Source organism: Coffea arabica, chromosome 7c (genome assembly GCF_036785885.1).
Source record: "Coffea arabica cultivar ET-39 chromosome 7c, Coffea Arabica ET-39 HiFi, whole genome shotgun sequence".
NCBI classification, from domain to species: domain Eukaryota; kingdom Viridiplantae; phylum Streptophyta; class Magnoliopsida; order Gentianales; family Rubiaceae; genus Coffea; species Coffea arabica.
The window spans coordinates 969,223-985,754 of NC_092322.1; the positions used below are offsets into that span (position 1 = coordinate 969,223).

The 16,532-nt window shown below is 39.5% G+C and overlaps 2 protein-coding genes and 1 long non-coding RNA gene across 3 annotated transcripts; 2 read left to right on the forward strand and 1 right to left on the reverse strand.

Annotated features, from left to right (window-relative positions):
* Positions 1–3,168: 3,168 nt before the first annotated feature.
* Positions 3,169–3,699, forward strand: LOC140010255 (uncharacterized). Its single transcript, XR_011817557.1, has 3 exons — positions 3,169–3,243; positions 3,338–3,472; positions 3,552–3,699. It is a non-coding gene; the product is annotated as an uncharacterized lncRNA (long non-coding RNA).
* A 2,178-nt stretch (positions 3,700–5,877) lies between these two features.
* Positions 5,878–9,462, forward strand: LOC113699955 (PWWP domain-containing protein 6-like). Its single transcript, XM_027220316.2, has 2 exons — positions 5,878–6,262; positions 6,587–9,462. The coding sequence occupies exon 2, from the start codon at positions 6,595–6,597 to the stop codon at positions 9,226–9,228; it is 2,634 nt and encodes an 877-aa protein (XP_027076117.1). The 5' UTR covers positions 5,878–6,262; positions 6,587–6,594; the 3' UTR covers positions 9,229–9,462.
* Positions 9,463–10,283: 821 nt separating this feature from the next.
* Positions 10,284–13,729, reverse strand: LOC113700193 (universal stress protein A-like protein). The gene is made up of 4 exons (XM_027220707.2): positions 13,281–13,729; positions 11,156–11,277; positions 10,837–10,955; positions 10,284–10,677 (listed from the first exon to the last, which is right to left on the reverse strand). Exons 1-4 carry the CDS (start codon positions 13,456–13,458, stop codon positions 10,569–10,571), a joined length of 528 nt encoding a protein of 175 aa, XP_027076508.1. The 5' UTR covers positions 13,459–13,729; the 3' UTR covers positions 10,284–10,568.
* Between the last annotated feature and the right edge of the window lie 2,803 nt (positions 13,730–16,532).

The window sequence follows — 16,532 nt, forward strand, 5'->3', positions numbered from 1 at the left end:
AGGCTGATTGTCCGTGAGAGATAAACAACATATGTGACCGTGAGCTAGGAACCAATTTTGAGCATCAACTGCAGTCAATTTGCAAGAACTGAAGTGGAGTAGGTAAATAAATTTGTACTTTAGCTCTTGTATGATCATGTTTTTGAATACTGAGTGCAGTGAATGCATGTTTGTTGTTCCATTATGAGTTGAATATGAATGCATGTTTGTTGTTCCATTATGAGTTGAATGTGTTAGTAATGATCAGAAACAAATGTGATGTTATTGTCAGTAATGATCAATGCCAAATATGATGATATTATAGCTGGTTTTAGACGAGCTGCTGTACTCTGCTATTCATGTTGTTTTAGACATGTTTATCAATGGATGTTTTGATCATGATCTATTTTTCGATCTTTTAAGACTTGTATCAACTCAGTGAATGCTACAATAGTCTTGAGTTCATGACTAGTCATCAGTGTAGACATAAGTGTCTAAACTAGATACAGTTGTCTGCTATTTGCTACTTACATTGCTCAGTTTCTGTCACTTTTGAAACCTAGGATGGCTCTTTTTTCTGCTTATGATATAGCTGTTCACTATGAGGAGAAACAAGTGAAAATTCCAAATATCGATCCAATTGGTTACTGTTACCTTAATCTACTATTTGATGTTGCTGAGAAGGTGTTCGGTGAAGTCCCTGGGCATCTGAATAAGTTAATACATATGAGGTGTCAGATTCCTAAGACAGATCGTATGTTTGATATTTCAGATGATGATAGTGTACATGAAATGTTCGAAATGCATAAGTGTGGAAGAATGATTAATGTGCATGTGCAGGATATGGATGTTATTCCATCTTATAAAGCTAATCAGATAAATGAAAATGGTCATAACACTGATTTGAACTTAAGAGAAAAAGGAAAGGACAAGGTATGTGTTGTTGCCATTGATGATTCTGAGGGTGAATATAGTGATTCCAGCTCTGATTCAAGCTGGCTTCACAGCATGGATAGTGACAATGAGAAAGATTTAGATGTTCATAGCGATAGTGGTGAATCTGACATGTCATTTTCTGATTTTGATGACACTGAGGAGGGTGCCTTAGTTCCTTATTCTGAAAATGAAGAAGAAACTGACCCTGTTCAGGAAGCTTTGAAATCAAAACTGTGGACGTACAACCCAAAAGTAGAGATAGAGTTTAAGAAAGGTGAACTATTTACTAATATCGATGCATTTAGAGCAGCTTTAAAGGACTATGTAATTCAGAAAGGATTTCCAATTATGAGACTGAAGAATGAGAAGAGCAGAGTCACTGCTGTTTGTGGTGTTGAAGGATGCAAATGGAGAATCCATGCATCACCAGTTTTAGATTCCATGACCTTTATGATTAAGACTTATCAAGGTGAACACACATGTGTGATGGACAGGAAGAACACAGAAGCTACAGCTGACTGGATTGCTAAGAAACTAGTTCCAGTCATGAGAATTCACCCCAACATGTCTACCAAAGGGGTAGAAGCTGAGATGATTAAGTATGGTGTGCATCCAAGCAAATGGCAGATGTATAGAGCACTAACTAAAGCAAGAAATGAGATTGAAGGCAATCACATTGAATCGTATGCCAAATTGCCAAAGTATGCAGAGCTGATCAGGAAATACAACCCACAAAGTATCTGCAAAATACATTATGATAGGCCTACTCTTCTTGTTGAGCCTAGATTTCTCAGAATGTTTATTAGTTTCAAAGCTCAAATAAGTGGATTTGTTGAAGGCTGTAGACCTTTTGTTGGTTTTGATGGATGTTTTTTAAAAGGTGCTTATGGTGGTGTGCTTCTCACAGCAGTCACATTAGATGCTAACAATAGCATTTTTCCTATTGCATTTGCTGTGGCTGAAGCTAAAAATAAAGAAACCTGGAGTTGGTTTTTTCATTACTTTGAGGAGTTTTTTGGGCCATTTACTTCAGAAAGTGGTTTTCATGGTCCTCTAACCTTCATGAGTGACAGGCAAAAGGTGAGCTTCACAACAGGCCTTGAACATTATTCTGATTCTGTTTTGAAGGCTGCAGATTCTGGAATGCTTATGTACTTGTCAATGATTCTGTATTTTTTAGTGTAACTTGTTTGCATGTTTTGGTGATCATTTCAGGGCTTGAATATAGCTTATGAAGAGAAAGTGCCTGTTGCTAGTGGAAGACATTGCTGTAGGCATATCTGCAGTAATTTTAAAGCTCAATTTCCTGGTATTCTGCTTAGTAACTTGTTCTGGAGAGCAGCAAAAAGCTTTGATGTTGCAGGACATAATGAAGCCATGGCTAGCATAAAGGAGTTAAACATAGAAGCATGGAAATACTTGGACAAAATTCCTAAAACAACATGGTGCAGATATACCTTCAATACTGGACTAAAATGTGATCATGTCACAAATAACTGCACTGAGTCCTTCAATGCATGGATAGGTGAGCTCAGAGGGAAGCCTATCTTGACACTTGTTGATGGGCTGAGGAAGAAGTTCATGAAGAAAATGCATAAGCGATATCAGAAAGGGTGCATGCTCACAACTGCCATCACACCAAAGATGCTTGGTAAACTACAAAAAATAGGACAAGCATCAAGACAATGTGAACTCACTATGGCTTCTATTGATGTTTTTGAAGTGGGGGATATGAACAGGTCCTACATAGTCAATTTATCAGCTAAAACTTGTGATTGTGGAGCATTTCAAATTTCAGGCCTTCCTTGTAAACATGCTGCACTAGGGATTATCTACAAGAGAGAAAAGCTGGAATCCTACTGTGAGCATTGGTTCTCAAGAGATAAGTACTTAAAGACATATTCAAATATGATTCATCCAATTCCTGATGAGAAAATGTGGCCACCTATGCCATATGTTACACCTGTAACAGTCCTGCCTCCTCCATTAAGGAGAGCTCCAGGTAGACCAAAGACTAAAAGGAGAAGGGAACATGATGAAGGACAGTCTGCGTCACAACCAAAAAGACATTGCTACATCAAGTGTGGAAACTGTGGCTCTTTTGGTCACAACAAGAGGTCATGTCAAGGAGCACCTGTCCAGAATAAGAAGAATGGCAACAGAACTACTGGCCAGCAGGTGCTATATGTGCTGCAATTGCTACTGAATGTGATTATTTTATATCAATTCATTACTTACAATTAGCTTGTTCCTTAACAACAGAGCTATAGAAGAGGCAAACCAGGAAGAGGGACTGCAAACACGGGCCTGTCAGGAGCAACTCTTTGGGTAAGATTTTGTTAACTTATTTAAGATTCTAATTGTAACATTTATAGTACATGCCTTGTTGAAACTAATATTACTTGTCAATGTTTACTGCTAGGATCATGTCTCTGGCAATGTTCCAGTTGTACACTCAAGCCAAGGCAGCAATCCTTCTCCTTCAACTCAACCTGCACCTGCAACTGTGAATGTGCATGTGCAGAATCAGAGCACAGCAACCACTTCAAAGAAAAAGGTGCAGTTGAATGAGTAGCTTTTATGATATGCTTCAATAAAATGCTTGAGTGTAATGTTCAACACGTGTGATTGTGCAGAGAGGAAGACCTTTAAGCAATACTGGAGCATCTGCTAGAGGGAGCAGCAAGAGAAACTACTCAAATACTGCTCAGATCACTCAAATTGTGGAACAAGCTGGTCATCAGCAAATTGCTACATTTCAAGTTGCTACACCTGCATCTGAATCCATCAATGCAGCTACAACATTGCACTCAACAAATGTTAGCAACAATAGCAGTTTTAGTATGCAATTCTGATACTATCTCTATAGTTTTGGCAAGTGAATGCTTACTGCTGAAAGTATCAACTCAGTAGTATGCCATTAATTAGGTACATAACAGAGATATTTTGTACTCTACTGTGGCAGTTTTGGACATGTTTCTGCCTCTCACGACATTGCAATCCTCACCATCAGTCCTAAGTGATTTAATGGTTCAGATGGTGTTTTGAACCTTTTGTGGATTGCTCAGTCATGCTCTGCTATTACTTGCCTGTTGTGTTTCACTTTTGTAGTACTTCAAATTACTGAATTCTGATCAGACTTGTTGTATTAATGCATTAATCTTGTAATACAAGTATGTTTCTGTGACTGTTTTGTTTTGTATTGTTGGTAACAAGTGATTTTGTATTGATGACAGTAGATATAAACAGAATTCTGGTTTGCATTTATATTGTAAACTACAAACGCTGCTGCATACATGATGAAAGGAATTTGTTCCTCTCCTATGTCTTACATATAAATTCGAACTGCAGCTATATCTACTTCATCACTAATGTACATTTCTGGATAGCATCAGCCTATTGACTTCACAATATGGATGAAAACATAAACAGCAACAAGTATGAGATTGATGATACAAAGTATAGCCACTGCACTTGTCAGAACAGTTGGCATTTCCCTTCTAACAGCCATAGACCTTTGTTGCTGTAGGTGCGATTGTAGCACTGAATTGGTGTCATAGTTTCTACTGTTAACCTCTTCTTCTTCTGGACCCTCATACCACTGGAAGTACTTGCATTTTGCACAAAAAAAGTATAATTTGTTGGGATTGTTTTCAGACTCAGAAATCTTCAATGTTGCCTTTCTATTGCACCAGCAATATTTGTTTTGTATTGTGAAGGATGTAGGAGAGTTCCATGATGTTCTCCTGTGGCTGGAAGAAGCCATTTTCTGATTTCTGCAATATGACTTGAAACTGCCAAACTGAGTATCAAGCAAGCTGTGTTTTGAGCTAGAAAATTGCTGCTGCATACATGAGTCCAGATTGTGGTATTCATTTTGCTACTGACCATCGTTTATAAGCTAGTGCCTTAGTTACATCAATTAGCCGTTAAGTAGCCGTTGGTTTCTCAGCAAATGAAGTTGTTGCAGGTCATCATCTGGAAGCATGTTGTTGCATTTATACCCCCTGAACTTCCTTGTGCTTAATGAAAAAGCCCCTCCCTTGTTAATACTACTTGTCAACTAACATCAGGGCAAATTTGGAACAAATTTTTTATCTCACTTGTACAGCTAATTTTTTAATGGGAATTGAAGCTGCCTGGACTGATTTTGCAACTTAATGTTCCTGTTGAGGGGTGCTATCTGCCATTTCAGAACTTAGAGGGGAGCTCAGTGCAACTGTCAGTAGTTTCAGGGGAGGTTTCTGCAATTTTCCCCAAATTTTATTACCTTCCTTAGGACTACACTAGGGGGACAGAAAACAATTGGCCCACCCCCTTTTCAATTTTAGCGTACAATAATGTTGGACCGTTCTATTAGGCTTTATAGGCAGGGTCGCGATTGACACAAAGCATCCAATTCCTCCTCAATCCTGAATCCTGATCCCACGAGCCTAAGAAGAGAAAGACGCAGGAGAGAATCATCAAAAAGCACAACAACAGATGTCCAGCATCCTCCTCCATCACTTACTGCTGCTGCATACTTGCTTCTTTACTACTCCCTTTGCTAATCGCAGCCACACAACGCAGAAACAAACAAGGAGGAGGACATCCAGCTCTCTCTCTCTTTTTTTTTTTCTTTCTGAACTCTCTCGGTCGGTCTATTTCCGAAGAACAAAAAAGAAAGAAAGAAAGAAAGAAAAAACACACAAATAAGCAATCAATCCTTTTAATATCCCCTTTTGTACTGGGCGTGCTGCTGTTATTATTGCCTAGAAAAAATTCCATCAACCCGCCACCTCCCCTCCAATCAGCCCTTTGACTCCTCCACGAATTCCAAATTCAAAAAAAAAAAAAAAAAAGAAAGTCGCACGTAGTCCTGCAGTTGGCAATCCGTACCCGGTCCACCGCTCCCTACTCCTGTCATACGCCAATTCTTACTCCTACTTTACTAGCAGTAGCAGTAGAATAATCAATAATACTACGAGTAGAATACGCTTACCAGAACGTTTGCTTATTTCTGTGCTCTCGCGCTGCTGCCGGTCCGCTGCCGCTGCACCCTACCCTCCTCTTTTGTTCCCTTCCCTGGTCTTCTCTTTTTATTTTTTTTATTCTTTATTTTTTTTGGAGGTGGGGGGAGATATTGTCCAAGTTTTGAGGAGAGAGAAGAGGGGGAAATTAAAAAGAATAAGAAAAAAAAAAACACCAAAAGAAGAACAAAATTTTGAGCAGAGAACAGTAAGTGGTAGAGTGAGATGTCAAAAACTGAAGAATCTCTTTGGTTTGTATCGTTTTGATACAGAGAATTTCGTAAAGGGAAATTTAGTAGTACTACTGCTACAAGAAGCGAAGCCCAAACCCTAATCAGGTATTTTTTATTCTCCAATTTATCGTCCCCCGCTATTTTCTTTTTTAATAAAAAAAAAAAAGTTGGTTGCCACTCTTTGTTTATTGTGTTATACTCTTGGGTGTTAGTAGCATGTAGAATGAGCGTTCGTTGGTTGTAATATACTACTAGTATTTTATTTCACGGGGGGTTTTCAAGGCCTTACCCTTGCCTGTGAGTTTTAGAGCCAAAACCCTAATACGAATTTTTTTGTTCTGTTTTTAAATTCCAGATGCCCTTAGATATTAGTACTAGTTGTAATTAGTTACTTGTTTTAATCTCTGGAGATAATAATTGAAACTGCAGTTCCGAACATGGCAACACCCGAAGAAACTTCCAGACTCAGAACCCTAGCCGACGCTGTAAGCGAGCCGGCCCTGTCTGCTGCTGTCGGTTCGGGTCTCGCAGGCCCCGATAAAAATCGGGCGCTGTCCCGCGGCATCCCTGGCGGGTTCGATGTAAATAAAGTGAGTGAAGAGGCGGAGGAGGAGGAGGAGGAGATGGAGGACAGTGTTGTGGCGGTGACTAAACGAACTGAGATTTCCCTGGTGGAGACGAGGATGACGCTGGGCACCGGTTTGGAAGGTACTGAGAAGTTGGGGCACGGGGTTGCTCTTGGTCTTGGCAGCTCGGATGGGAAAATTGGGCCCGCGAATGGATCTGCATCCGTCCTTGCCAAAAGTGGTATTATTGAGGATTTAAATGCTGATAATGGAGGGAATGCTATCGTGAAAATGGATGGAGAGACAGGTGCTGGTGATGATGCTGATTCTATAGACGGGCATGGCTATTCCGTAGGTGACCTTGTTTGGGGGAAAATCAAGAGCCATCCATGGTGGCCTGGGCAAATATATGATCCTAAACATGCTTCAGATTATGCACTTAAGTTTAGTCACACAGGTCGCCTGCTCGTCGCATACTTTGGTGATGGTTCTTTTGCTTGGTGTCAGCCATCGCAGTTGATACCATTTGCTGAGCATTTTGAAGATATGTGTAAACAAAGCAATTCTAAGAGTTTTGTGACTGCTGTTCAAGAGGCTGTTGACGAAATTGGTAGACTTGTGGAATTAGAAATGATTTGTAAATGTGTGCCCGAAGAGAACAGGAAGGGGCTTCATAGCCCGCTGGCTGCAAATGCAGGGATTAAGGCGGGAGTCTTAGTGCCCGAAGGAGGTATTGGTAAACTTTTGTCCTTTAGGTATGACTCGGCTGAATTGCTCGCAACCGTTCAAAGTATTGCTGAGTCAGTTTCTTTTGCTGGTGTTCTTGAACTTGCAATCTTGAAGAGTTGGCTGTCTGCCTTTTATCGTGCCAGAGGTGGTTATTGGTTGCCTGTTTATTATGAAGGCCTGCAAATTGAAGGCCTTGAAGGCAACAATAGGACTGCGGTTGAGGACAAAAATGATTCCATTGTTCCCATTGAGGTTCCTGTCCAGGGGCCACATGAAAAAGACTGGTCTTTAGCATTGGTGGGCCCTGGAAATGGCCCAGCACCTTCTGATGATCAGAATCATCATGGGAGGAAGCAGAAGAGTGTTGCTGAAATCATGGCTGAGGGTACAGATAAGAAGTCCCAGAGTAGGAAAAGAAGTATTGTCACACAGGGAACAAATGCTAGCAGCTCTGCAAAACAAAAGAGAAAGGATGATGAAGATGGAAATCAGAATGGCAGCGTTCAATCTTCTGGAACGGTGAGGAAGAGAAGTAGAAAGAAGATCTCTAGTGCGGAGAATGGTCATGTTCAACCTCAGGAGGAAATTCATAAAAATTCTCTCTCAAGTAAGCTGAACGAGGATGAAATTGCTTTTGCTGATGATAATGATGGTGAAGGCGCAAAAGGGACCGAAGAGATTTCATCTCCTAGGGAAAGAAAAAAGAGCAAGTACCTATCCCCTCCATACACAAATTCGCGGTTCAGGTCCGGGAATCCAATTTTCAAGAATGAGTTGCAAAAAGAATCAGAGAAAATTAGTAAGATTGCTAGGATGGGTGAGCGCATGACTAAGGCTGCTGGAATCCTTCTCGAGCCACCCCCTCTAGTTAAGTGCAATGCTCAGACTGTGGAGGAAAAATTGCCTTTAAATGGTAAGCAAGGTCAGCAGAAGATTATTGACTCTGCAGATGTCAATGCACCAGTGAAGGAGGTGCTAGCAGGAATTAAATCTGGAGCTGTTAATCATTTGCACTCTTCGGATGGAGAATTCCCTGATTTTATCAGGGGATTCATCTCTGCATTCAGAAGCTCTGTCCGTTCTAATCAATCAAATTACACTCCTAAAAGGCTGCCTGGTAGGAAGAGGAAATCGGTGAGCTCCGAACAAGGAGATCTGGGTAACCTTGATGTCAAGTCAGCTGAGGCTAAATATCCACGAACCATTGACAAAAGGAGTGCCCGAGATAAGTCTGATAAATCTAAACTTAAAAAGAATGCCAGACCTAAGGATAGGCAAGTCGATGGAAAATCTCCTCCTGAATCTCTAGTTGTGACATTTGCCCCTGGATTTTCCTTGCCAGCAAAGGATGATGTCATCAGAATATTTAGCAAATTTGGGGTTTTAAATGAAAAGGAAACAGTTGTGTTCCCCGAATCTGCTAGCGTTCAGATTGCATACTCCAGTCCTGGAGGTGCAGAAGAAGCCTTGCGAGAATCATTAAAGCAGAGTCCTTTCGGCTCCCGTAGTGTTAATTACAAGGTTCGGCATTCCTCAGCTTCTTCAATGGCTGTGGAGTCCAGTCATAATACTTCCTCTGATAACCCAGTTGCTTCGTGGCCAGCCGCTGGTGAGAAATCTCAGCTTGTTTCCATCAGACAGAAACTCGAGATTATGACATCCATGCTGGAAAAATGTGATGGTAAAATTTCAACTGAGGAGGTATACCATTTGGATGCCGAGATAAAGCCACTGTTGGAGAAGGTGAGGAAGATGGCTGAGGATGTTTCACAATAGATGTGGGGTCGGTGATGTACTTAGTTTTTTTATACTGTTAGTGGCTTTCCCTTTACTCATAGGACTTCTATATCTGACTCTTTTGTTGAGGATATTGGTATTTGGCAGTAGTTCGAGTTTGTCTTTTTCAGGAATTGATAAAGCGGGTCAAGATTATTGTATGTAGGATGTATGATATAGTTATGAAACCAGTTGGAGGGTCAATTAATTAATGTCTTAGAATGTTTGTACGTAGTCGGTGTATTCCCAAGCAGCAGTCCCGCACCTCTGGGAAGGTTCCCTTCTTTCTCATGTCTGAATATATAGAACAATGAAACTTGTCAGTGATACTCTGCGCCCTTGTGCATAGCTGTATTTGTTGTGAAGTTCCATTGGATGATTTGGGTTACTGATATTCTGCTCGGGGTTTGTTTTCAATTTTGAGATTGCAATTTCTACATGGTTTGAAACCTCCTGATCTTGCAACTTGCTTGTAAGTTGTTATCTTAAGAATGTTGTTTGCGTATTAGGTTTCTGCTATAGTGCATCTCGCCCTTGTAGATTACTTTTGCTCGAAGAACAAACAACGAATAATGAGAGACAGATATCGTCGTCCTCGTAAAATTTATTACGGTAGTATGACCAAGCATGCAGCGGCCATGTTCGGCTTCGCTCTCGAGTTGCGAGGCGTAAATAGATAAAGCATTAGTTGCCTTCCAATGCGTGTTAATGGTCATCCTTTTGTTACTTTTTCTTTTTAGCTGTCGATTTCCAAAGATAACCATCAACTTCTGAACGATTTGAAATGCACAAGTTCTTTGTTCGGCGTTATGCACAGAATGCAAATGTGTAGAAATGCTGTATTTCGCTTGAAGTTTACACTCTGATTAGAACCTAAGAGCCTTGCAATGACACAGCATTGGAACCACGAATTCAACAGATAGCAAACAGTTCTACAAATAATCAAATCTGCGTGTGGACATCCGCCCTGCAATGCTGTACATGCAAACACTTTTTGAGGCAATATTCTGTCAAAGAAGAATGCTTAAGCATTCCTAGATTGCCAAAAGAATCCATTTCAAAGAGAGCGCAACATAGATTTTACCACGGCTTACTACTCCCAGCCTCAATAGTAAACTGGAGGAAATTATCCAAAAGAATCTCTTTCAAAGAGAATCCAGCTGTCTGTGTAAACTTCAAATCCCCTTGGATCTTAGAGAGAGTAACAATTAGAAAACTAAGAAGCAGAGGAACCAAGGGTGGGGGAAACAAATATCACTTAATCTCATCCACACACACCGAAATCCAGTCAATTACTATACAGACAGAGCTGGAAACCTAACGTATACATCAAGAATGCTCTAGTCATCTACAGGATCTTGAGGAGATTCGGCTGCACTGCGTTTGATGGTGATGACAGGACATTCGGCATGCTTCACACAAAATTCACTGACTGTTCCTACGAAAACTCTGCAAAACGAAAAAGGCTTTTGATCAGCAACTAATATGCCAAGTGAAGGGCTCATAGAACTCAAACATGATTCATATGTGAGTTCCATCAAATCCATTATATGCATCACAGGGTAAGGATTCTGAGAAATGAATACAATAATTAAAAAACAGACATGCCTCTGGAATGGACCAAGTCCTCTACTTCCAACAACGAGAAAGTCTGGTTGAACACGCCTAACTTCATGACAGATAACTTCCTTTGGATCACCTTTCTTGATCCATGCTTCACAAGCAACCTGGTATAAAATACACCATCAAGGTAATGAACTACAACAAAGGCCTGGCATAAGGTGAAGGAAGGCTGTCATTTCTTTCCCACGGCAAAGGTGAAAAGCAGCAATAAGGTTCATTGTACAGGCTAGAGTTTAAAACAAAGAAAATTCAACTCAATGGTATACATATTTGAGAAAACAATTAAGAACCAAAATTTTAATACCCCAACTTCATGGCATCTGTTCACAAAATACTCTAGCAGATGAAGTCCTCTGATCTTGTTTCTGTGATTCATTCTCCTAAAATCTTCTGGTGATGCAAATATGCTATCCATATCATCAAAACCTTGCAAAAGAAACATTTGAGAAGAAACTCAGTAGCAATTAAACATTTTTCCAAGTAGATACATCAACAAATTTTCAACTAGTCATAACCTCAAGATTTTTTTATCCAGATAAAGAGTAAAATTGACTCCTTGAATACACCGATTCTAATCTATATAAGAAAAAGTAACAAAAATGACAAATTGTGCATTTAATCTTGCTTTGAGAACTTTGAGAGAATTTGCAACGAAAACTAGAAGGTACATTATATAAATTCAGCAAATTCTCTGGGGAAATATTGTTTAATACCAACCATAAGCAGTCCTGAAGATTCAGTACTCTCTGAACACCTAACCAAATATGGAAGTTCAAGCAATTTTTCTTCATCCAGCTAAGAAAGAAGCAAAGTAAATGCAGATGAAGACAAACTATAGCACAACCCTTCATGTCTGACACTGAAAAAATGTGTAATATGGTCCAGGTCTCATTTCCTATCAGCATACATCTGAGAGCTAGCTAGAGCAAAGTAACTTTTAGAAAGACAAGTTCAGCAGCTTTATCTTGGCATGCCATCATGTAGACAGCCTGACTACGATAAGTAGAGGCCAGTAGAGTGGAAAGTATAGAACAAGAAAACAAAATAACAATACAACTTCCAGTATAACTCGTCCATCTGCTGTCCTTGGCTGATGACCAAGAAAAATACATCTAGAGTGCACAATATGTGCCAGTAATGGAAGAAACTTCCCTCAAGGCAATAGGTGAAATGCATCAAGATCCTTTTTGCAGATTAAAAGGCACATTCCTACACAGGCTCCAAATAGTTTTAACTGTAAACCTGGACAAGGTAAGAATTCTCATCTCTTTCTAAAACCACATCATCTGGCACCAATCCAATTATAAAGTGTAAGTTATTAACATCAATGTTCATCGTCTCCACATTAAAGCTTACCTCCAGGAATCACTGAAGTGGTGTCAGTTTTAATAGGTTGACACTCAAAACCAAACAGCAGTCTTAGACCTTATACACATATCCACAGCCCGGCTAAGTAAAATCCCAAGTGTGGAAACATTATAAGCTAGATGAACAAGTTAGTTGTCTCTTTGCTATTCAACCGAACATGCAGCTTGTGTTTGCCAATATTACTATTTAAAGTAGGCAACACTCAAAAGGCTAATGCGTTTCTCTCCATTCTGAGATAGAACATAATACATTCCTGCATTTATCCATTCTATTACCTTGTGTGTTTCAGTTAAAGTTACTCACTAGCATATCATAATTATGAAGGTCAAAAAATAGAACGTTTTGTCAAGCATATCCAAGTCCAACATTCTAAAGGTTTGGAACCAAATAATCTTCAGACAATTATTAGTCAAGTGTCATTAGTCATATTCATTTTCAGATTAACCGTGATATCAATTACCAGTACTAAAGTCTACGAGTAGAGCCATTTAAATTTTGGAAAACTTTAGTGTTGGGTGCCTCATATACAACCACGTAAGACATGCACAGATGCTTTATACGGTCAAAGGACATCATCACGCAGTTTACCTAATAATTTCAACAATAAACCAAAACTAAATAGTAAATGCAAAAGCAATCACGGAGATAGCTCGATCACGAGAACTCAGAAGGCATATATCAGATCAAATGAAGACCAGTAATTATAGCTGCTCTTGACTAGCTCAGTGGCAAAGAAATTGCAAATCTATTACCACAAATATTCAGTTCCAATTTGAAATTAGTTTGTAAAAAAACCAACGACCGAGAGAGAGAGAGAGAGGATATCCCAAACAACAAGGTACGCACGTTTTCACAAATATAGACGACGAAAAATTAATTGAAAAAACTAACAAACAAGGCAATAAAAAGCCCTAATTAACCAATTCGCAACAAAATTTCCCAAAGAAAAAATCAATCGCGTATAAAACTCCAAAACAACAGACGTTATACATGGTACTATCTGGACGAGCTAGCCGCTAGGTAGATACATAAAGACTAAGGAGACAGGGAAGAATAATCACCATCTTCATCAGGAACTTGAACATGTAGGAAAAGAATTTTGAAGCCAGAAGTGTTGGAGCGAATGATCTTTTTCAGAGTCCAATCAAAAGCTCCTCTGCTGCTGATGGATGCATGCGGATACCCCTTGATCGTCGACTCGTTCACTCCCATCATTATCCGAGTTGGCTCGCTCTCCATCTTTCTCAGTTCTAATTTTCGTCCCTACCTCACTCACTGAGTCGCTCTTTCTCAAATCTCAACTGACTGGAACTATAGCTTTTCCTCTGTGAGGCGCCTGGACGAGTCTAGAGTCTGGACCGGGGAGTCACGATGATTTAGAGTTGCGCCGGGTGCTAAAATGCGCTGGGTCTGGCGACATCATATGCTACGGCTACCACTGTCGGCGTATGGTATGTTTTGTGCACCGAATCAGTCCGGTCGTGGCAGCACGTGCACCGTGCACTGCATTGTCTTTTTTTTTTTTTTTTTTTTTCAACTTTTGAAGTTAGTTAATTAAACCTAATTCCAGATTTAATCCCAAAAGCGTAACTCTAGAAGCAAATCTAGGGATTTAATTACCCAACCCCAAAGAAATGACGTGGGACTACGGAAAAGTTAGTAGGGCGACCTCTATTATGCCTTAAAGAAGAACCCAGATACTTCCCCTGCGTCTTTATCTCTTTTTTTTTTTCAGACTTTTGAAGTTAGTTCGACATGTGAAATGCCAAAGTTGCCATCCGAACCACATTGTTGGACTTGAACCCGAACCTTCAGCCCAATTAGTGAATCATGCCATGCACAACACAACACCACGTTCATTCTAAAGTTGGGCTTGACTCGTTGAAGTTTGCAGGTTTTTGTTTCTGATTTAAACTTTGATTGAAATTCTGTATGTGCAGAGTGCAGACATAAAAGAGTAGGAGAGAGAATCCTCCAAAACGATAAGCTAAATTAGATTTTTTTTTTCAAACAAAAGAAAAAGAAGAGGAGGAGGAGTTATGACATGACCGCCAACTTATTTCAATATTGCATTATACTAAGTAGTAATTTTCTTTGCGGTGGTGCATATAGATAAGAGAACAACTACCGTTTGTTCTTAATAATCTGTTCAAAACTCACTTTAATGATGCAGCATTAATTAGCTAATCAAGCGAGTTTTGAAATAGTATAGAAGTTGACGATCTGTTGAAAAAAAAAAAAAAAACTAGTTTTGGAAGAAAACCGCTCATTTTGGGTCTAGGTACCATTTTTTTTTCCCCTATATGTTAAAAATGTACACAGCTCGCTACTCTTCATCTATATTGCATAACATATTTGTTGATTTCAAAACATTTCACGAAGCCCTAGAATTTAGAATACAGGTCAAGGGATTCGATTCCTTTAACCTATCTTTTAGAATTAAAGTTCTCTTCTTGATGGCCAGTTACTCTAAGAGTACTTGGTTGTTGATTAATTTCAGCTGCTTAGGACCTTCATCTTCATGGCTTCATCCTTCCAGTCACCCTGCAAAAAGGCGCTGTGATTGCAGCAGCAGTAGTTAAAGTGGAGCGAGTACTGGGGAGGGGGTTGCCGTGTCCCTTTTCTTTCCCAATTTGTTGACGCATTCAGAGGTTTTATCCTCTATAGTACTGATTTGTATCCCTGATATGAGAAGCCTCGTGCAAACTGTAAATATGAATCCGGAATTTTTACACTTTTACTCGCGACGTGACAGCTATTCAAAATTTTTTACTTCTTCCTTTTTCTGCTACATTTCTCCTTTTAACTCCCTTTAATTCTAGCTGCAAAAGAATTGCCTTCCTGCGTATTAAGCTGGCCTCCCCGTGCCCTGTTAAACTAAAGAATCTCCAGGCAGAATTCGAACGAGGCGGGGCAGGGTGGCTGACAGTTTATAGGAACAAATCCGGCTGCGCTTCTTTTTGTAGAGTCTGAACTTTTTCCCACTTTGCAATTTTTTGTTTCAAAGCTGCTTCCTTGCTTGCTCGCTCTTGTATTCGAGGCAACATACACAGTTTCTCCTCCAGGGTTTCAGACTATTGCTCTTATACGAAAATGGGGCATACGTTTTTCTGTCATCAGATTTTACCCATGGCCAATTCACCCAAGCGCAGAATTTTTTTGTTTTTTTAGGAAAGAGGTAAGTTCCGGCGCTCATCTGCCAATTTGATCCGATGCAGTGAGCTCAGTATGTAACCCTTGTTAGCTGTATTATATACTGGGAGTAGTAGATTTAATTAAAGTTTTTAAGATGTTGTTGTTCGGCTCTTAATGCAGGAATCAAATTAAATTGCCTACGACTACGTACAAGCTTGCTTTGCTTAATTTCCTGACTTCAAGCCTGAGCGGATTTTCACTTGCCAATTATGACATCCAGAGTTTTGAGTGTGACTATATAATCTTCTTCCGTCTTGCTTTTGTATCATTATTGGTTCAGGATTCGAATCACACGTGCTTAATTAATAATTAAGAGTGAAAAAGATGTGTCGAGGGATGAGAAGATAAAAAATAATAACGATGAAAAAAGGGCATGTTTAATGAATCGTAAGGCGAGTTTAGCAAGTCTACTGGGACCTCAATTATTTAGAACTTGTTTGGATAGCCATTTTTCATCGAAAAATAATCTTGTTTTCCGCAAACACATTTCCCTATCATCTTTTTACCTCACATACATCAAATCGCTACAGTAATTTTCCAACGAAAAATCCATGGAAAATTCCTGAAAATAGAGATCGCCCCAATTATTACTTATTAGTTGTAATATCGTGATGCGATACGTAGTTCCATACCACATGGAGGCATGAGTAATTAGTGGAAACTGCTAGTATATGTGGGATAACCCTACTTGTTTTTCCCTTTTCAAGAATCAAAACACACACACACACACACATGTATGTGTGTGTTTATATATATATATATATATATATATATATATATATATATATATATCCGGATATTAATGGCTAAAGCTGGTGAACGAAATTTAATCTCTTCTTTTTTTTTTGTTACGATTTATAAAATTCCTCCAACTTTGCATGGTATATATGCAAAGTGATCTAAAATATCCAAAGGGCACAATAAAAAATTGATTAATAATCATATGCGCTGACGGTGGTTATAAAAAACTTATTCCTATCTTACTGCTCTTTTTCTCCGTCTATTCTCTCTAAGCGAAACAACACATGATCAATGGCTTGGCTTGAACTCGGTTTGATCGAGTTCGAGTCAAGTCTCGAGCTATTCGATTGGTCTTCGAGTCGAGTTTCGAGCCAATA